This window comes from Pelodiscus sinensis, chromosome 3 (assembly GCF_049634645.1).
Source record: "Pelodiscus sinensis isolate JC-2024 chromosome 3, ASM4963464v1, whole genome shotgun sequence".
NCBI lineage: Eukaryota > Metazoa > Chordata > Testudines > Trionychidae > Pelodiscus > Pelodiscus sinensis.
Window position 1 is genome coordinate 184,808,127 of NC_134713.1, and position 22,585 is coordinate 184,830,711.

The following is a 22,585-nucleotide window of genomic DNA, read 5'->3' on the forward strand; positions in this document are numbered from 1 at the left end:
CTGGAACAGGGTCAGAGAAGAGCTACTGGGATGAACAAGGGAATGGAGAGGAGACTAAAAGAGGTTGGCTTGTTTAGCCTATCAAAACCTAGGCTGAGAGGGACTATGACTGTTTTCTGTAAATACTTCTGGGATAAACACCAGGGAGGGTAAAGAGCTATTTAAGCTAAAGGGCAGTGGTAGCATAAAAACAAATGAGTATAAACTAGCCACGAACAAATTTAGACTGGAAATTAGAAGAAGGTTCTAACAATCAGAGGGACACTGTTTTGGAACACTCTCCCCTCAGGAGCCATAGTATGATTGTATGATGGGGTTGCCTATCATGGTGGGGCACAGAGCGCTGAAGTCCCGGGGGAGGGAGTCTCTTCCGGTTCATATCTGATGATCTTAAATCTCATACTGGTCACCTGCAGAGGTCAGAGTTTTTCTGATTATTTAGCTTATAGCTCAGTCACTGTTTTTCTTAAACAGGCATCTTGGATCACAGCTTTGTGAATTAGAAAAACTCATAGATAAAATGATGATTGCAGAGTTTTCTACGTACGCTCGGAGTGATTTAAATAGACCACTAGAAGAGGACTGTCAGGTTCTAGAAGAGGTATGTTTCTCATAGAAAATAGAAACCATCTGACAAGCATAATATTTTTCTTCCTTGAAGTACTTTATAAACACTAACATTCATCCACCCATTGCCGCTATAGCAACATTGTTTTATACCATTTGTCTTTTAGTTCAAATTTCTCGGTATCCTCTTTTTTTATTTGAAAAGGAAAATATTCCTTTTTATTATACCTAAAACCACAGAATTTGAGTGCAGTCGCATTTTTCTTTTAAAACTAAATCAGTGTATTGATTTTTTAAAAATATTAGCACTTATTTCTGACCCATGATACAAGAGACCCTGCAACTTGTGAAATAAAACAGAAAAGTATGTGTGGTCATACCATGTACAGGCAGTCCCCGGGTTACGTGGATCCGACATATGTTGGATCCGCACTTACGAACGGGGCTTTTCTCGCCCTGGAGGACGCGGGGGACCGGGGTGGCGGGACCGCAGCGCATCTCGGTCCCGCCGCCCGCGTCTCCCTGGTCTGCTGGGGGGGGGGGCGCGCAGCTAGTGCGCCCTCCCCAGCAGACCAGGCTTTTCTCGGGACGCCTGTGGTAGAGCAGCTCTACCTGTGATAGAATCTACCTGTGGTAGATGCCTGTGGTAGAATCAGGACGCCTGGGGCAGAGCAGCTGGGGTGCTGCTGGGTTGCTCCAGTAGCGCCGAGGAGTGGCGCTACTGGAGCAACCCAGCAGCACCCCAGCTGCTCTGCCCCAGGGTATCCCCAAGTCAGCCACTGCTGAAACTGACCAGCGGCTGACTACAGGAAGCCCGAGGCAGAGTTGCTCTGCCCCAGGCTTCCTGGAATCAGCCTCTGATCAGTTTTAGCAGCAGCTGACTTGGGGATGCCTGGGGTTCTTAAGTTGAATCTGTATGTAAGTCGGAACTGGCGTCCAGATTCAGCTGCTGTTGAAACTGATCAGCGACTGATTCCAGGAAGCCCGGGGCAGAGCAACTGTCTCAGCTTCCTGTAGTCAGCCGCTGGTCAGTTTCAGCAGCGGCTGAATCTGGACGCCAGTTCCGACTTACATACAGATTCAACTTAAGAACAAACCTACAGTCCCTATCTTGTACGTAACCCGGGGACTGCCTGTAGTAAGTGAAGATACAGTATGTGGTGAATAGATAGATGATGATGCATATTACTCTCATTCTATCATCCTTATGATTTTATCTTTCTTGTTCCAAACATGTTGCTTGATGTAAGTTTAGTCACACACAGCTGTTACATTTTGCACTGTGTGTTCTTAATTTACTTGAAGATCTTTGAGGTTAAGCTACCCTTATGGCCACTACAAGGTTAGGGTTAGAGGGTTAGGGAAGGGTTAGGGTTAGAGGCCCTGGGATAGTTTTGCTGTCCTTTTCAGCATAGGGCATAGGTCACTTGCACGCTTAAACTAGTGCAAATTATGGCTCCGAAGTCTTTAAACCAGGACATGAGGACTAAAGTAACACAGCCAGAGGTCAGAAGTCTATTACAGGAGTGGATGGGTAAGGTTCTGTGGCCTGCAGTGTGTAGGAGGTCACACTAAGTCTTTCTTTACACTGCCAATTGAACAACAAACTTCTGTCATTCACCAGCTCTTAAATCACCGTTGCCCCTCCCCCCTTCCGAAAGACAAAAGTTGTGCTGTGGCAAGTGGCAGTGTAAATGGCTATAGGAGTGCTCCTCTATCAACACGAATGCCACTTGTAGGCAGTGGAAGTATTTTATAAGCAAAAATGTCATGTTGTTAAAAGCAGGGTAATGTAGACAAAATCTAAATGATAATGACCCTTTCTGACCTTAAAGTATATGAGTCTTTGAACCTGCAGTGTTGCTCGCAGGTGTACAAAATCCATACCCTTGAGCAATATAGTGAAGATGAATTCAATCCTGGTGTAGATAGTGCTAGGTTGATTCTTCAGTGGACCTGGCTACCATCTCTCAGGAAGTGGATTAACTACAGCAATTGGAGAACCTTCTTTTGCTGTAGGGAGTGTCTATAGTGGTGCAATTGCAGTGGTTGAAGTGCAGACATAGCCTAAGACTAATCCCTTTGAGTCTTGTGTAGGGAAAGGCATGGTCTAATGCAGTGTTTCTTAACCAGTGGTAAGAGTACTCTTAGGGGTACTTGAGAGAAGTCTGGAGAGTATGTCAACACAACTGGAATTTGGAGAAACCTGAATTTTTGTTTTAAGTTTTACAGCGCTTGATTATTTTTGTACTTTTTACACCCAAAAATTTCATTGCCTGCCCAGCTACAATTAAGTTGTTTAAACAAATGTGTTGCAATGTTAGAAAAAAAATTGTGTGTCTGAAAACTGTAGGTACTGGTGATACCTATAATTTTTTTAAAGGGGTACTTTATAAAAAAAAAGGTTGAGAAACACTGGTCTAATGGTCTACACGTAGGATGGTTGGTGTTGAGCACTAGCAGAGTCACTATCAGGCCATCCGACACCCTGCTTTTGGATGCATGAATATATGTTTAAGTACCTACCCTCTCCTTGTCCTTTTGTGGGTTTTTTTTTAATAGGAAAGACTTGTATCACTAGTATTTGGACTTCTGAAGCAAAGAAAGCTCAATTTTTTTGAAATATATGGTGATGAAATGATTGTTACAGCAAAGAACATAATTAAACAGGTAAGCAAATCACTTCTAGATATCTCAAAGACTTACCCATCTTTCAGAAATGTTTTTGTTTCAGTGTTAAGGATGTATTTAATTTAATTTCATAACCTCATTATTTTCTCTTACTGTGAAAAAGATGTATTTTAAAAAGATAAGCATTAATTGTGGTGTATTAGTGACCACATACCTGTATAGGCCTGTGCTCACAGTGGATTCCTCAGCCACTGTGTGGCATCAAGGTAGAGAAAGAACACATCTTTCTCTGTGCCTTGATATACAGACACTTACCTTCACCTTTTTTGCCTGCTTGAGTTAATTTTTTTTCTTTCTCCATTAGCTGGTAACTTCCCCAGATAAAATGGCTTAAGCAATTCCATTTTCAAGACTAGAATCTACTGGTAATTTTACAGAAAGAGGAAGAGAACCATTATATAAAGCTTATTAACACATACATCCCTGGACACTTGAATATTTTAGGCACAATCTTGCTTTTTTAGGGAGGAGGGCTAGACGACGATCATCTGTCGAAAGTCTGTGTTGTTTATTAGGTAAAAGTCCCTTGTGTGGATTGTCAAGATCTCTTGTCTGCTATGGGGCAGACAGTAAAGTCAGGGTGTTGTGTTAGCCCTTCAGTTAAGGAGCTGAGCTTCTCACCACCCAAGAAAGGAACCAATGCCATATGTGAGTCTATTTCAGGCCTTTGCCTCAGGGCACAAACAACTCACGTGGAACACCAAAACAGATCAATTCCCCTGCACTGCAGTCCCCACAGACCTTTCTCTTTCCTTTCTCAGTTATGTCCCCTTGGTAACAAATAAAATATAATACACTTCAGATATGTTTCTGCTAGATAACGTGCCACATTACACACATGGAGTAGGTTGTCTGGATAAATCCTTTCAAACAATTGTTTTTCAACTCCTAGTTTCCTTTTCTGTGGTATTTGGATCATGTTTACATGTTGCAAATTTCTTGTAGCCCCTACAAGTAATGGCTTTTCTGTAAAGAAGGAATACTGTTCTTCAGCCAAGTCTCACATATGTGTCCATTTATTACTCCTTTGTAGGGCTGCCCAGTTATACCAACACTTGTCGTACTTTGTGACCATGCAAATAGAGGAATGGAGGTGTAAGCCCTTAGCATTCAGTATAGCTCATGAAAAAGAAATGTGTCTTTAAGGAGCATCCATGCAGAACACCAGTTATCAATATCACCAATATTTAAATAACAGGACACTATCCAGCACCACAGTAGTTTATAGAAATCCACTTACAGGCAAGATACATTCACGTTCTGTTGAATCATCTCATACATCTGAGTGATTCTTGATCAGAGTTTGAGAAAATCTTCAATTTAGTCTAAGTGGGGCTGGCTGTCTTGTTTCTAGGTTTAACAAAACTAATAGCACAGATGCATCAATAAACTCTCAGACAATGGAAAGTTTGGAATAAAAATTGATTTTGGAAAGTTAGAAATTTGACTGTCCATTTTCTTTCTGCCCACTCTTCAGCTGGAGTATATTTTGTGGCAGTAATGGGCCTCAAGGATAGGATATAATGTAGTAGAAAATAAGGATGTAGGATAATTTTCTGGACTGAGATTGATACAGACAGTCCCCTGGGGTATTCATTTTGTATTCACAGCCCATTTCTTACAGTAATGCCATCACAGTACTTGTTTTTATAAATTCTCTGTTTAAATACAAAAAAGTCATAGAATCATACAATGCTAGAACTGGAGGGGACCTCAAGAGGTCATCAAGTCCAGTCCGCTGCCTCCGTGGCAGGACCAAGCAGTGTCTAGATCATCCCAGAGAGATGTCTGTCCAACCTGCTCATAAATATCTCCAGTGATTGAGATTGCATACCCTCTCTAGTCAATTTAATTCCAGTATTTAACCACCCTCACTGTCAGGGTGGTTAAACAAACTGCAACAAGGGAGGTGTAGGTTAAGCCCATTGCTTCTTGTCCTGTCATTAGAGGCCAAGGAGAACAATTTTTCTCTCTACTCCTTGCAACACCCTTTTAGATACTTGAAAACTGTTATCAAATCCCCCCTTAGTCTTTCTAAATTAAACAAGCCCAATTCTTTCAATCTTCCCTCATAGGTCATGTTTTTTAGGCCTTTAATAATTTTTGTTGCTGTTTTCTGGACCTTCTCCAATTTCTCCACATCTTTCTTGAAATGCGGTGCCCGGAACTGAACACAGTACTCCAACTAAGGCCTAATCAGTGCACAGAAAAGCAGAAGAATGACTTCTTGTGTCTTACTTACAACATTCCAGGATCCCAGGATTATGGCTTTTTTTTTTTTTTGCAACAGTGTCACACTATTGACTCATATTTAGCTTGTGGTCCACTATGACCTCTAGATCCCTTTCAGCAGTACTCCTTCCTAGACAGTCACTTCCCATTCTGTATGTGTGAAATGGATTGTTCCTTCCTAAATGGAGTACTTTGCATTTTTCCTTATTAAACTTCATCCTATTTACCTCAGACCATTTCTTCAGTTTGTCCAGATCACTTTGAATTATGACCATATCCTCCAAAGCACTTTCAACCCCTCCCAGCTCAGTGGTATCTGCAAACTTTATAAGTATACTTTCTATGCTGGTATCTAAATCGTTCATGAAGATGTTGAACAGAACCGGACCCATAATAGACCCCCGCGGAACCCCACTTGTTATACCCTTACAGCATGACTGAACCATTAGTAACTACTCTCTGAGAACGGTTATCCAGCCAGTTTTGCACCCACCTTATAGTAGCTGCATCAAGGTTGTATTTCCCTAGTTTATTGACAAGAAGATCATGTGATACCATATCAAACACTTTAGTAAAGTTTAGGTATACCACATCCACCACTGTTCCCTTATCCACAAGACATGTTATCCTATCAAACAAAGCTATCAGATTGGTTTGACCTGATTTGTTCTTTACACAGCCATGCTGACTGTTACCTATCACCTTATTATCTTCGGGTATGTCTACACAGCAAAGTTATTTTGAAATAACAGCCATTATTTCAAAATAACTTCACTAGCGTCTACACAGCCAAACCGCTATTTCTAAATTAATTTGAAATAGCGGAGCGCTTATTTCAAATTTTGGTAAACCTCATTCCACGAGAAATAATGCCAATTTCAAAACTGCTATTTCGAAATAAGAGCTGTGTAGACACTTATTTCGAAATAGGGGGCCTCCAGCCTTCCCTGGGTGCCCTGGTGGCCACTCTCTCTCCCTCTCTCACCCCCCCCCCCTCCAGAGCCCTTAAAGAGGCTGACTCTGGCCACAGTGCCTGTGCCAGCTCCAAGCCTGCCAGCCCAGAGCCAGCAATCACTGCCCCTGACCCAGTGGCTCTAAAACATGAGCCAGCAAGGCACTGGCAGCCAGCTCTCCACCGCTCTCCAGGAGCAGTCTGCCAGCTCCAAGGAGCCTGCCAGGGCCTGAAGAAGGCAGGTGCCTTCTTGGTCTACGGTGGAGATCATGGACCTTATTCAGTTTTGAGGGGATGCCCCCACTGTCCATGATCTCCGCACTAGATGAAGGAACGCGGCCGTCTATGGTAGGATAGCTGCCAGCCTGGCCACCAAAGGCCACATGCAAATCCAGGAACAGGTTTGCATGAAAATCAAGTTGGTCGGGCAAGACCCCCAACTCTGAGCCCTGAGCTTCCCCTCCCCTTTCTTCCCCTTGCTTCCCCCTTCCAACTCCCTCCTCCCAGGTTTCCCCCTCCCCTCTCCCACCTTCTCTTCTCCCCTCTCCCTCCTCCTTTCCCCAGTCTCACCAGAGTTTCATTTCCCCCCCCCCTCCCCAGTTTTGTTAAATAAAGAGAGTTTGTGTTCATGAAAATACATGTATTTTATGTGACATCAGGAAGGGGGGTTAGGGAGGGGTAAGTGGAAGGATGTGAGGGAGGAATGAGGCGCACAAGCCCACAGTGGGGCAGACTAGGGAGGCTCTTAGTGCTCCTCAGGGTGGAAGCTCTCCCGCAGGGACTCCTGGATACTGACAGCCCCTCGATGGACCTCCCAGATGGCAGCCTGCAGAAAGTGCAGCCAAGCTCACAGCAACGCATCCAAGAGAAACACCAGAGTGCCCAGGGACAGCTCTGGCTCCATGTTGCAGAGTGCTGTGGTGTCCCGAGTGAGGGCAACAAGTGCACGCAGAGACATAATGCTTTGCTGTCCTGCATCGAGGTAGATAAGCAAGCAGGGAAACCTGAGAACTGGCTGTCTGGGAGGTGGGTCCCTTTAAGCACAGGCCTCAGGTAGCAGCCACACAAAGTAATTCCTGACCTGATGCCCTCCTGGATCTGGTTCTGGCCGGCCTTAAATGCAATTCAGCATCCACTCAGTGTTGACGCGCTATTTTGAAATAACAAAACGCTATTTCGAAATGCATTTTTTGTGTAGACGTGTTATTTCAAAATAACTTATTTCGAATTAACTATTTCGAAATAAAATATATTTTGAAATAATGCTGTAGTGTAACATACCCTTCCAGATGTTTGCAGATAAATTCCTTAATTACTTGCTCCATTATCTTCTCTGGCACAGAAGTTAAGCTGACTGGTCTGTAGTTTCCTGGGTTGTTCTTATTTCCCTTTTTATAGATGGACACTATATTGATCTTTTTCTAGTCTTCTGGAATCTCTCCCAACTTCCATGACTTTTCAAAGATGATAGCTAAAGGCTCAGATACCTCCTCTATCAGTTCCTTGAGTATTCTAGGATACATTTCATCAGGCCCTGGTGACTTGAAGATATCTAACTTTTCTAAGTAATTTTTAACTTGTTCTTTTTTTATTTTAACTTCTAAACCTACCCCATTTCCACTAGCATTCACCATGTTAGGCATCCCATCACCATCAATCTTCTTGGTGAAAACCAAAGCAAAGAAGCTGTTAAGCACCTTTGCCATTTCCAAGTTTCCTGTTGTTGTTTCTTCCTCTTCACTGAGCAATGGGCCTACCCTGTCCTTGGTCTTCCTCTTGCTTCTAATATATTTGTAGAATGCTTTCTTGTTATCTTTTATGTTTATAGCTAGAGTGAGCTAGTTTTGTGCCTTCACCTTTCTAATCTTGCCCCTACATACTTGCACTATATGCTTATAATCGTCCTTTTGTAATTTGACCTACACAAACAGTGTAGTTCTCACTTTTTGCATGACTCCTTTTTGACTTTGAGATCATGTAAAGTCTCTTGGTTAAGACAAGACGTTCTCTTGCCATACTTTCTATCTTTCCTATGCAGTGGAATAGTTTGCTTTTGGGCCCTTAATAATGTCCCTTTGAAAAACTGCCAGCTCTCTTCAGTTGTTTTTCCTCTTAGTCTTGCTTCCCATGGGACCTTACCTAGCATCTCTCTGAATTTACTAAAATCTGCCTTCCTGAAATCCATTGTCTTCATTTTGCTGTTCTCCTGTTACCATTCCTTAGAATTATGAGCTCTATGATATTTATGAACTCTATGATATTCATATTCAGCAAAATATTCAAACAATTGGTGATTTTGGGGGCCTCAGTTTTTGGGTGCCCAACAGTAGTTTTTGGATGCCAACAATAGGCACTTGATTTTTGGAAAGTGCTTGGAAAAAATCAGTCCCCCTTAAGGTTTGTCAAGTTGGGCATCCAAAATCACTAGTCCCTTTTGAAAACCTTGGGTCCCGTATTTTGCAGTTAAAAGAAAAAAGCTGTAAGAATAGAAAATGACCCCCAAATGCCTGTCTTTTTCTTTTCCTTTTCCTTTTTTTTTTATTAACTTGAGGTCCTTTTAAATTATGAAACTCAGAAGGGTTGGAAAGTAGCTAAGATACTTCTTTTTCCTTAAATTTCACAGTGTGTGGTTAGTACGGTATTGCAGATAGAAGAAATAGACACAGAAGTTGTTGTTAAGTAAGTATACGTCATGGGTTTCTTGTTGCAGATTGGGTGGGGAATGAATGCGCTAGCACAGATGATAAATTATTTTTCAATGTGAAGTTGCAAATAATTAAGTATCATTTTGTTTTTCTGTTTTTCCCCAACAATCCTCTGCATTTCTTCAGATGCTCTCCCCCCCCTTCTTTTGTTACAGATCTTAGTATTTATACTCTTGTATTTTTAAACTTTCTTTAGAAATTGTTTTAAAAACAATGTGAATTCCACTGCATATTATATGCACAGTTAGAAAAAGCACAGGCTAAAATATTTGCATTTGTTTCCTGACCATGTGGGGAAAAGCAGGGGCTATAATAAAATGTGCCTGCATGAAAGAGACGGGGGTATGGTACATCTTACTACTTCAAAGGAAGGATACTGAACAACATAATCTGTCTTGGTTGTGAGCAGAGTTGTTGACTCGAGTCCCACTACTTGAACTCGAGTCCGACTTAAATCGCCTAGGTGACTCGACTCGAGACTCAACTTGGGTTCATTGTGACTTGAGACTCAACTTGAGACTTGCTAATTTTGTTAAATCGACTTGGTAAAAAAATTGTCCAAAAATGCCGATATTGATGGCTTGTACAAGAGTGACTTGACATTTTTAAAATTAAGACTTGGGACTTGACTTGAAAGTGACTTTAGGGACTTGAGACTTGAACTGTAGTGACTTGAAACTCGACTTGGAATTGACAATGATGTCTTGAAGACAACACTGGTTGTGAGCCGTATGTATTGTGCCTAAGACTGAGATTCACCACCTACCCAAAAAGAGCAAAATTAGACCCACAAACAAGGCGAAACAGGAAGCCATTATTGCTTTCAATTTTAGATTTGGGGCCAATTTGGTTTGTAAAACCAGATCTTGAAAGTGAGTAACTTCCCTTTTTCCTGCTAGCTTTCAAACACATATATAGAGTCAGTAAAGGTTGAAAAGCATCACTTTACAGATTCTGCTAGGAGATAGATTTGTATATTATGAGATTTATTTTGGTTTGGAGATGCATTTTTCTGCCTTTTGCCAGACCGAATGCATTACATCCTTACAGTACAGTAACAAAGGAGCATCATCCCAATATTTTTGCTTTTCCAGTTAAAAAAAATCTTTCATAGCCAATCTTGGTTATTTTTCTTCTGTGCTTGCTGACAATTATCATTAACATGTGCCTTGAGTGTAATGGAGTCTGAGCAACACTTTCCATTTTTACGAAAGAAGGGCATTGGTGCTTTTAAAAAGCTGAATGTTAATGGAGGCATTCATTTTTCTGACGTGATATATTTTTAGCCCCCCACTTATTAATCAAGACACTACTGCTTATATTATTGTCTGTTTTCTTGATTGAATAACTTTCTTTAAATTCATGGTTTTGATGGTCTGTTTTTCCTTTAAATGTCAGTAGTTAGCCTTGTCAGGAGATCACTTCAAAGGTAAATAATTGTTGCCTCTCAAATACTGTTTTCCTAGGCTCGCAGATCAAATGCGGATGATGAATTTTCCTCAGTGGTTTGATCTACTGAAGAATATTTTTTCTAAATGTACTATCTTTCTCAAAAGAATTAAAGTAAGTATATTCCTTTCCCAAGTGTTTCATATCCTCATTTCAGACATTGATTCAGAATTGAGCTAGATTTATTTTCTGATTGGAATATAAAATGTTAATTTTGACTACAAAATCCTAAACTTGAATTCCAGAAGAGGTTGAACCTAGATGATGAACAGAGTTATGATGGCTTACGCTAACAAAGAGCATATTGGAAAGGAGATACAACTTCTTGTTTCATGATTTATTTCAGGCTCAAGTTATTAGTGATTAGGATGAGTCCTTCTTGAGGGGCAGATTACCCCATATATAGGGGTTTCTTGCACCTGTCTTAGAATCATCTGGTGCTAGCCACTGTTGAAGACCAGTTCCTTTGACTTGAAGTAGTGATTCAAGAAATAAAACCAGTACATATTTACATTTGCTTGTTTCCTGTCAAAAGAAAATATCTTTGTCAAAGTAAAATTGTGTTAATTGTTTTGTAAATAAACATTATATTTGATCCTAGGCAACCTTAAGTATTATTCGTAGCGTAGTTCTCTTGGTTCTAAGCAAGAACCAAAGGACCAGGGAACTGGAAGAAGCTTCAATGCAGCAGAACCCTTCAAAAGACAATACTGTGGATACAGAAGTAGCTTATCTGACTCACGAAGGCATATTTATAAGTGATGCATTCAGTGAGGGGGACCTCCCATCGGTAGCAGTTGACAATGCTTCTCAAAGAAATGCGTCGCCAAACAGTGAAGCCTGCAGCAGTGATTCGGTATCTGAACCGGAGTGCACTACTGACTCTTCATCCAGCAAAGAACAAACGTCCTCTTCCGTTACACCGAGTGTGGTAGAGATTATGTAAGTAAACATCTCTGCTAGATTACTTACAGTGTTGATTCCTGTCGTCTAACAGTGTTGCCTTTATAATGTACCATGCAGGCATTGTCAGTTTATTGATGACAGTGTACAATTCACTCTGGTTCAGATTGCTTATGTAGATAATGGATGAACTGGCTTCCACAGTCATTAAGCGTTCCTCCATCCCACACCCACTCTCTGGGAGGGCAGAAGGAACCACAGACTGCACCTTCTTTGGTTCCTCACTAGGTCACCTGTTGCTCACAGTGAGCAGTTGCATGAGGAGATGTCAACCCTTGTGCAACAGAAACCCACTGCTTTTCCTGTTTCGGGGGTGGGGTGTGTGTGTGTGTGTGTGTGTGTGTGTGTGTGTGTGTGTACACATTAGTGAAATTAGTTAGTCATAGTATCCCTCAACTGGTTGAAAGTTCCCATGCCAGTTCTACAGCTGATTTGTCAACTGAGAGCCAGTGAACAAAGTTGCTTCCGTATGTAATAGGGGTAGGAGTGGCCGAGTGGATGCATCCCCACAATTGTGGTGACATAGTCAGTGCAAATAGTCCTCCTACTGATTTCCCATGGGTCCAGGCACCACAAGAGTAGCCTTTCTGGGCACTTTCTGTATTCTGGGGGAGGAATAGCTCAGTGGTTTGAGCATTGATTTGCTAAATCTAGGGTTGTGAGTTCAATCCTTGAGGGGGCCATTTAGGGATCTGGGGCAAATCTGTCAGGGATGCTACTTGGTCCTGCTGTGAGGGTAGGGGACGGGACTTGATGACCTCTCAAGGTCCCTTTCAGTTCCATTAGATAGGTATATCTCCATTGTTCAGGGCTCTTCTCGTCTGGAAGCCACCCACAGTAACTCCTCACTTAATCATGTATTTATGTTCCTGAAAAATGCTACTTTAAGCAAAAAGATGTTAAGCAAATCCAATTTCTTTGTAAGAATTAATGTAAATAAGAGGGTTAGGTTCCAGGGGAATCTTTTTCAGCAGACAAAAGGAAGTATATACATATACAGTATACGTTTTAAACAATTTAGTAGTGTGCACAGCAATGGTGAGTGTGAGGCTTAGTTGAGGTGGTGGATAGGGATGTAATAATACAGTCGATTAACCGATAAACAAAAGCTTATAGGTTATTGCTATAGACTACATGCATTTCTCCCCACCCCCACCAGTTAATATTTTTGCAGGCTGGCCAGCAGCCCGGCTCAGTCCTGGATTGTGACGGAACTGGGATCTACCCCTGCTGCAGCTCTGCATTTAAAGTGCATTAGGAGCCAGGCGGACAGGCAGCCTGGCTCAGTTCCAGCTTGCACCGGGTCCGGGAACTCAGACCCCCCTGGATAGGGGCTACTGCCACCCTGTGCTGCTGCCGCCTCTGTATCAGAGGCAGCAGCACGGGGCGACAGGCAGCTGGTCTGTGAGGAGAGCTGGTTTTTGAACTGGCTCTCTTCACAGACCAGCTGCTGCCTGGCACCCCACACTACGGAGGCAGCAGCGCGGCATGTCGGGGCCTCAAGGTTTAACACGCTGAGCCCTCAAGGTTTAACATGTTGGTAATGTAGCCTCACGCTCTTGAGGTAGCCTGGATGAAGCAGGAGGGAGAGACGCAATAGATGCAGGGTAGTGTCTGCAAACACTTCCCTGCAGAAAGTGAACATGATAATGGACCCCCACTAGTGTGTACTGCTCTCTCTTCCAGGCAGGGCATGTACAGATGTGCAGTGCCAAGTGGGGGCAGGGGCCTGTGCAACAGACACACACAAACTGTATGTGAAAAGGACAGACACACACATGCTGTGTGTGTGTGTTTGAGAAAGAGGCAGAGATGTGCATTGCTCCTTTAAGTTTGCTGGCCCCACTCAAGTACACTACCCTTTTTAGTAGATCAGGAAGTCCAGACAGAAGACTCTGTAGCTGTGATATCCTTCTATGTGGAGGTGAGGTATATACAGTGGGGCCTGGATCCTGGAGAAGGGGGGACTTATTGACATCAGCACCCCTTTCCTACCCCCCCCCCCCCCCCCGTCACAGAGCAAGCAGGAGTCTCTTAGGAGCTACTCCAAGCAGGGTAGTGGGGGAGTTACAGGGAACTTAGTGGAGCATATAGGGGGCTCCCAGTCCACTCTGGTTCGAAACCCCCACAAGGACAGGCTGCGTTTCCAGAAAACCCTGCAAGTAGTGGACAAAGCAGGCAACCAAATGACATTATAAGGGAGAATTGCACAACTTTCAGTGTTCTAAGAGATAATCAACACCGCAGTGAAACAGTGTTAACCAAGATACGTTAAATGAGGAACTACCATAACTCTATAGGTCGGCACAGTATGTGAAACTCAGCTCCGTCCATTTTCATTGTAAGCGGCTGTAGGTGCAGAGCTTTATGAAGCAGAACCATTTGAAATGACATAGCGTACTGTTGACTGAGATACCCACAACTTCATCTCTCGGTAGGATGAAGATCTTGTTGAGCTCCAGCTGCAGAAATACAATAAGAATTCCAAGATCTATATGACGGGGTGCAATCAAAGAAGTCCCCTTTGGGATTGGTCCCCAGTGTTTGATCTTGCCATTGATGCCTGCCTTCTTGCTCTTTGAGACTCACCACTACCTTCTCCTGCTGGGCAAGATCCTCTGGTCTCCCCCAGACAAGGCATAGAGTTGGGGTAAACACTGTTCTGCAGAGCAACAGACACACTTCAGCTTAGGGAGAACTCCATATCCAGGAAACTAACCCGTGAAGGGATCAAAAGCCCAAATAAACCCTCCTTTCTCTGTAAAAGTTTTACACTGGGAAAGCTGATAAGGTAAACTCTCTTTCTCAGTGAAAGACAGATATGCATGGTGGTTACTTCTCCCCAGGTAACAATTATTTACACTGGGCCTGATGATAATAAATAAGGGTTTTTATTAAGTACAAAAAGTAGAATTTAAGTGGTTGCAAGTGAATCAAAGTAAGTCACTAAATTAAAATGAATAGAAAACACAGTAGCTACTTCTAATTCACTAAGAAACTTGTTACATGCAAATTCTTGTCCTAAATAGTCATTCTTACTTCAGGTATAAGCATCCAAGTTTTCCCCTCTGACTTGGATCTCCACCTTCTTTAGAGTTCTTTTGAATTCACTTAAGTTGTACCAGGCAGTTTCAAAAGCCAACTGATTGCTTCCCATTGTTTAACTCAGGGAGGGGCAACCTCAGGCCTGGGGATTTTTCTGTGTGTTAGCAACCCCCGACCTAAAACGGTTCTCCACTCTTGGATTTCCTTCAGGGTCGGACTCCTTTGTTTTGCATCCCCCCTTTCATGGAAAATCATAGAACACTAGAACTGGAAGGGACCTCAAGAGATCATTGAGTCCAGTCCCCTGGTCTCATGGCAGGACCCAGTACTGTCTAGACCAGTGTTTCCCAATTTTTTTTGATCACGAAACCCTTTCAAACTCAGAAAAATTTCAAGGAACCCGCTAGCCAGGGATTAAGTTTGTCGAGCAAAAAAAAAAAAACCACGCCCAAACACACACACGCTACCAGTACACCACAATTGGTAGTAATAAGATGCTAAATATGGTCATGAGATCACCATTCATTTAAATTCAACATATTGAATATAACACCATTCATTTATATTCAACAAAAATCATATTAAATATGTACAAAAAATAAAACTATCACATAATATTAATTATATTCATAGTTTTCAATGCGAAGAGTGGTTTTTCTTCTTTTCTTGGCAAATTCTTTTTATATTTGGTTTAATACTAGAAAGTTGGATTCGCATATCTGGCGCAGCATTCAGTCGATTTCTGTATTTCGTTTTCATTGCTGCATAGTTCGAGAACCCAGTTTCGCATAAGTATGTACTGGCAAAGGGTAACAGCTGACAAATTGCGCGTCTTGATAAAGATGAATATTCTTGACTTTGACATAAGTCACTCCAAAATGTAATCAGAGAAACTTCTTTAAATTTTTGTATTAATTAGCCATCTGAAGCAATTTCAATTAGGTTTTCATAATCTTGTGTAGAAAAACTGACTGGCTTTTCTGTTAAACTTAATGGATTTCGAATCCAGGTATTGTTGTCATTGATGTTTGGAAAATACTTAATGATGTTCGTGTATAAATCGTGGAGATGATCTGCAATGTCGCTGCGAATATCTTCATCAAGTTTGTATCCATTTTCTTCAAGGAAATCATTCAGAGTTGGTAAACAATCCAAATCATTTCGTCCTACAGATGAGATCCAAAACTGTAGCTTCCGTGACAATGACAAAAATTTTCTTTCGCATTAAAAATATTTACATTCTTTCCTTGCAGCGACAGATTTACTTCATTTAGTTTTGTAAAGATGTCTGCAAGATACGCAACACTAGATAACCACAAAAGTCTGTTAAACGATCAGACAGTTGGAATTTGTGATCCATCAGATTTGCGGAGAGCTCATGATGCAATTCAAATAATCTAACCAGCACTTTTCCTCATGATAGCCTCCTGACTTCTGTGTGTAGAAGCAGGGCTGTGTGCTGACTACCCATATCTTCGCACATAATTTTGAACAGTCTTGATTGTAATGGTCGAGTTTTTATATAATTAATAATCTGTACTGCTTCGTCCAACACATTTTTAAGAGAGGGAGAAATATTCTTAACTACCAGAGCGTGTCTGTGGAGAATGCAGTGACTGCTGGTGCAGTTTGGTGCTACATTTTTTATTCATGTTACAGCGCCAGCCACTGTTCCTACCATTGCTTTGGCACCATCACTGCACACATTAACACATTTTTCCCAGCTTATTTGATGTGTTTTCATAAAGTTATTGATGCAATTGAATATATTCTCACCAGTTGTATTGGTTTGCAAAAATTCACATAAAAGTAAGTCTTCTTCAATAGAACTATTAAAATCATAACGGACAAATACAAGCAGAACTGCAAGACCTGCAACATCTAATTGTAATGCATATGCATCACATAAATGCAGCCGAAAAATAAGCTCCTTCTCGATGTCAGCAGCAAGATCGTGAATGTGACGTGTGACAGTATTGTTTGATAGTGGCACAGCCTCAACTTTTTTACTAGACTCCTGATCCAACATACACATCACAATATCTTTTGCACATGGTTTTATGAGTGATTTCCCCAGTAGTGTGTGCTTCTTCGGCGAGCGATATACGATAGCTTACTTTGTAAGATGCCTCTGTTGCATTTTCATTATCAGATTTGGCAATTTTTGACATGAAGAGTTTACTTTTTTCAAGCGATTCAAGCTTTTGCTTAAAAAAAACTAATGTCTTTATCTTTGTATTCTGGATGATTTGTTTCAAAATGTCTTCGCAATTTAGCAGGTACTAAACAACTATTAGATAATATTTTGTTGCACACTACACAGTGGGCACCTGGAGCATCTTTATTTCCATTGCTTGTGAATCCAAATGCCAAATAGTCCTTACAATACCTGCGTTTCTTATTAGTCAGCTGAAATTTTTCATAATTAACTTGAGCTGCCTCAGTATTTTCCTTGCTGGTTTCAGTAAAAATATTGGAGTTTGACGTACTCACTTTTCTCTTTAAAGTTCCTTCTTTTAACCAACGATCCATGGGGAATTTTGATATTAGATTGAATTCTTAAACTTAAAGTCACGCACAGGAGCCACGTGTCCTCACAGTGTGTATGGGGATTTGTTCTGATCCTCACAGTGAGTAGGAGTTCCGGTGTTCCACTCACTAATAGTACTCCCCCCCCCCCCCCCCCCCACACACACACACATGCTGCCTTTACCAAGGGACCTAGCAGCAGCATTAGCTGCTTGTCCCGCTTCTTCCTGATCAACCCAAGATCCCTCTCCCACGTCCGGTGGTAAAAGCAGAGCGGCAGTGGGAGAGGGATCTTGGGTTGATCGGGCAGAAGCGGGACAAGCAGCTGTTGCTGCTGCTAGGTCCGGTGGTAAAAGCAGAGCGGCAGCGGGGGACGCGGGAGATGTCTGAAAGGGGAGCGGGGAAGGAGCCAGCGTCTTTGCGTGCCGGGCTCCTCTGTCTCTTTATGGGCGGGGGGAGGGGAGCGTTCGGGTTCTCGCGGAACCCTTACATTCGCTTCGTGGAACCCCCAGGGTTCTGCAGAGCACCATTTGGGAAACACTGGTCTAGACCATGGGTTCCCAAACTGGGGGGCATGAAGAAATTCCAGCCACACACACACCCCGTCAGGCGACCCAGCCCCACACACCCCCGTCAACCCCACCCCAAATTTTGCTGCTATTTTTTTGGGAGGGGGGGGTGTGAGGGTTTCTCAAAAATCAAGAAGGGGTCGTGATGCCAAAAAGTTTGGAAACCACTGGTCTAGACCATCCCTGATAGACATTTATCTAACCTTAAATATCTTCAAAGGTGGAGATTCCACAACCTCCCTAGGCAGCTTATTCCAGTGATTCACCAACCTGACAGGAAGTTTTTCCTAATGTCCAACCTAAACCTCCCTTACTGCAGTTTAAGCCCATTGCTTCTTGTCCTAATACTAGGTTCAAAATGGATTCCAGTACCAGGTGGTAAGGTCACATGTCTTTCTAGGATCAACCACTATTTGGGCTTACAGAACAAACAAAGCTGTTTACAGGTTGCTGAGTTGACCTCTGAGTCATTAAGCTTCTAGGGCACCAGTATGGGCCCTCATTAGCACATTCAGAACTCTAAACAGATCCACACTTCGTATTTCCGACTTCACATACAAGAATGATATGTGCACAGAAGTAGGATATACAGTTCCAGCAGATTCTAACTAAAATGGAAATGTTACATGACCTATTTTGCATACTGCATCTTTGAGTTATGCATATATCATAGTCACAAGCCAGTCCTCATAAGGCGGGGGGTGGGGAATCATCACACTGAACATGTATTTGAGCAGCCATCTGTGCTTGGTGCAGAGCACTCTGAAGCATAGGGGTGGCCAGAAGAAAGGATTTGAGACGATGATCCTAAAAGCCCACAGAACAGACAAGGATCAAGGTCCGGTGATGACTCCCTGATGTGTCAGTTCTAGCAAGCGACTAGACAGGGTCTTTAGCAAGGACCTTCCCAGCCAACTTAACCAGGTGGTGGAGAGGGCTGGAGCTCCCAGAAGAGAAATGCGCCATGATGAGGACAACAGCCAGGAGAATTAAATCAGGATGCAAGGAGAAGGGAAGGGGCTGAACACCATCTTAGAGCTGTTTGCTGAGATGACCAGTGGATTTGTTGGCCTTGCTGGAGATGGAGGACTTCAGTGACAAGGACCACCCTTCAGCTGATCCAATAGTTTCTTATTATAAAACATGCTCATTGTATTGCTATGTGCTGATTTGGACAACCTTCTTTTTGGGTTCACACAGCTGCTTTTTAGCATTTGTAATAGGGCATGTGTAGCTGCATGAGAGCATGTGCCTGTGCAGCACCCTCCCATTTCAGCTGCACAGGCCTGCAAGTTCTCTCCCTCCACACACACTGTCAACACCTACAACCCTCGCAGCAGCCTCACCAGATCAGCAAATTACACACACAGCTTGCTGAGCGCTGGCAGAGCTGTGCCATGCAGTTTTTAAGTTGGCTCCCCCCAGTTTGTGCTTATTGGGTAGTCGACAAATCGCTTACATCCTATCTCAAAGCGATGGTGTGAAAATAATTACATGGATTGGGTAACATTTAACCAGCAGAAGTCAAAAAAGATACTAATACTTGCTGTGCAGTGATCTGCCGGAAGTACCTTATTTGAGTGGGTTTTAAACTAAATATAGGAGAACAGAACCATGCATTCACTTGCTACAGAGACTGATACAGAGGTGACCGAAGGTTAGAAATCTCCAGCTGCCTGAAGTTATACATTACATATAACCTGCTGTGTCGGACACCTGTGCTATGACCCTGTTCTTTCCTTCCTTGGCAAGTGATTAGACACTGCATGTAGAGCACAGTATTTGTAAAATCATTCGCAAACAAACATTTTCGTCATTTTCAGGATCAGTGAGGATATGAAACTGACTGATCTGGAACTGGGGAAACTGGCCAATAACATTCAAGAGCTACTTTACAGTGCCTCTGATATCTGCCACGATCGTTCAGTCAAGTTCCTCATGGCAAGAGCAAAGGTAAGGAGTTTGGGTCATCCAGTTCAGCATCCATAATGAAAAACTTCAAAAAGCTATTTGCTGGGTTTTGACTATTAAACAGCATTTTCTGTAGACTTTAGACTTTTGAAGTTCCATGCTTATTAACATCGAGTAACTGCTCATGTCATCAAAGGTACTGAGTGTTACCTAATGCCCAGGAGCTCACTGTCATTAACATAATATATCGTTTGTAATGCACTGCTTAAATAGAGTATTTCTGCTTTCCCCTGAAATGAGCAGCCCAGAAATTGACTTTGTGAATGGTAGGGTGGTTTCTCTATAATCCCGTCTTTGCAGCTCCCACTTATGCTCCCATCATTGCTACGATTAGCATAGACTAGATGTGGCATCTGGTAGTATTTTAACCTGTATAGACATGCTTTAAGCAGGGTAAAGTGACACAGTGCTTTAAAATGTCAGCCGCTCCTGCCTTTAAGACTCCCCAAGAGCCCTGTCTCTAGGGCCACTGAACCAGTGCTAGCAATGGCAGGAAATGTTAGGGAAAAATTCTTGGTCTAGGCAGAGGCATAGATACTAATGTTAACATTTGAAATGGATTTTGTCAGGTTGTGTGTGGGGCACAGCTCCCCCAGGGAGGTTGTTTGTGTGTCTCTCTGAAGACCATGTAAGACAACTATGCCGTGGGTCATATTTGGAAGATTAGCTTTAAACCAGAAAGGTAAAAACCTGGAAAACATAAATTCTGTGGAAATTGAGGGCGCTGTCACGGAAGTGATGACACCGCATCCTGGCCTCGCTGAGCCATTCCAAGACTTAGCCTAGAGTTAGTCCTAAACTATGATCCCTTGGAACAATGAGGCCACGTCACTACCGCTCAGCTTACGCAAGGAAAAACCACATTCTTCATCATCATCCTTATGTCAGATAGTCAATGTTACCAGGATTTCACTAATTTTTAGGGCTTAAACATCATAAAACTCCCTAATGTACAGGTGGCTTTAGTGGGTCTGTTCTGTAGGCTGTAAACCCACTGTCATCATACTGAGGCGCCACCATTTACAACAGCTGGAGCGTGTGCCTGTGTGGAGGCCCAGCATGTCAAATTGTGCCATTCAGAGCAGAAGCAGGCAGCTCCTGGATGAGACTTGTCATTGGCACAGGTTGTGAGGCAAGTTCTGGTGATGTACTAGTGTGGTACAGGCTTGCTAGGGATGCTTTGTGTACGGTTTAGGTTCCATTCATTTTTAGTTGTCTCTGTCGTTAGCTACATCTGTGACTTTGTGCCATGCCATCTCCTAACAGCAGTTCTCTTTGCATGTAGGATGGCTTCCTGGAGAAGTTGAATTCCAGTGAGTTTGTCGCCCTGTCACGATTAATGGAAGGATTTATCTTAGACACGGAACAGATCTGTGGCAGAAAAAGCATGTCGTTGCGAGGAGCACTGCAGAGTCAAGCCAATCGATTTGTGAATAGATTTCATGAGGAGAGAAAAACGAAACTCAGGTATCATTGGGCACACTCTGCCTCCATCATTTTAAAGGAATAATTTCAGCAGTTGGGCTTGAGACAAATCTGTTAGTGCCTGGCACACAATAACCCAAATTGTGAAAAATTATTTTTGAAAATCTATTATAATGGTTTGTTATAGACGGCTCTGTCCCCTCTATATATCTTCTCTTTATGTGTCGTTTGATCCCTTTGCACTGAGCTGCCCAAATATAGTCCAGCTGAGGACTCTATTTGCTACCAGAAAGATTGAAGACCTCCTGTAATTTCTATCGCAAGTTAAAACTTGGCCAACTTGTTCTGCACAATCATCAGGGGCTGATAACGCCTGGAAATGATCCCTTTAATTAGTTGTCCCTCTACAGCTCTGAGGTGGACCATCTGCTGCTGATGTCCATAGAGGCTGCTCCCAGATGTTACCAGTCTCTAGTGGGCGTGTAGGGGCAGTTGTTCTCAGCGATGTGTGGTGGGGTGGTTATTAAAGGGGTCAACTTTTAGGCATTAGCATGTCCCAATAATGGAGAATGTAACCGCCTGCTATAAGGCTACCCGTAATTTGCATTAAATGGAAAAGATGGCAGTTACTTTCATCTTCAGTTTGTAGCAGTGGCCGATGTAGACAAGAAGTCTCGGCCAGTTGTACTGTGGTTTGGTCGTTGGGGTCAAGCTGATCTTCTGGCTGCTCCGTTTCTCTTCATCACCCACTTAATTCCTCCATACTCTCTTTGGTGTATGTTTAGGTTATGTCTGATGTGAACTCATGGAGCAGTTTTCCAGTTAGCCCCGTTCCTGTCCTTCATTACAAACCACATCATTTCCACAAAGCACTGCAGCTACAATGACCCCAAAGCCCTCTGTAATCCTCACAAGATGTTTTCCAGATTCTTGTTTCTTGCAAGCTATTTTATTTATTCAGTCTACGTATTCGTCAGGCAAGGGCAGGGATGTCTCATTTATTATTGTAAAGCATCATGCACCCCAATATAAGCGTTGATTGCTAATAACATTTCAGGTGATTGAATCTTTTAACCAATACAGCCTTTGTTCCATTGCAGTAGAGTATTCAGGGTGACACGTTTTATTTACTTAACCTCCTTTCTTTTATGTTTATAAATAGTTTGCTGCTAGATAACGAGCGCTGGAAGCAAGCCGATGTTCCTGTTGAGTTTCAGGATCTTGTTGATTCTGTATCAGATGGCAAAATTATTCTACCTGAAAAAAAAGCAGGTGCCATGTTTTCTAATATTATCTCCATTTTTTTGTCATGTAAATGCTACAGTTAAATGTTATTCTGTTATAACAGCTTTATTCACATGTTCCTGTTCTGGAGGAGAAAGAAATGCCTCTTTAAGGCTGGACTTACCTCAATCTAAATATTTTTGGGGAAAGTTGAAGGAAAATCCGTTCAGCCATTTGTAAACTGAGAGCATAAGACCAAATCC

The 22,585-nt window shown here is 42.5% G+C and overlaps 1 protein-coding gene across 3 annotated transcripts in view; it reads left to right on the forward strand.

Moving 5' to 3' along the window:
- The window catches only part of VPS54 (VPS54 subunit of GARP complex), an 83,013-nt gene that overhangs the window by 43,338 nt on the left and 17,090 nt on the right, over positions 1–22,585 (forward strand). For all 3 annotated transcript variants that reach the window (XR_012903028.1, XM_075925590.1, XM_075925589.1), the window contains exons 9-16: positions 475–601; positions 3,130–3,237; positions 9,066–9,121; positions 10,614–10,710; positions 11,198–11,538; positions 19,526–19,655; positions 20,959–21,140; positions 22,261–22,370. Coding sequence is in view for 2 of the 3 variants with exons in the window: in XM_075925590.1 (XP_075781705.1) it covers positions 475–601; positions 3,130–3,237; positions 9,066–9,121; positions 10,614–10,710; positions 11,198–11,538; positions 19,526–19,655; positions 20,959–21,140; positions 22,261–22,370 (1,151 nt within the window). In the remaining variant the exon portion in view is untranslated. The remainder of the gene's footprint in view (positions 1–474; positions 602–3,129; positions 3,238–9,065; positions 9,122–10,613; positions 10,711–11,197; positions 11,539–19,525; positions 19,656–20,958; positions 21,141–22,260; positions 22,371–22,585) is intronic.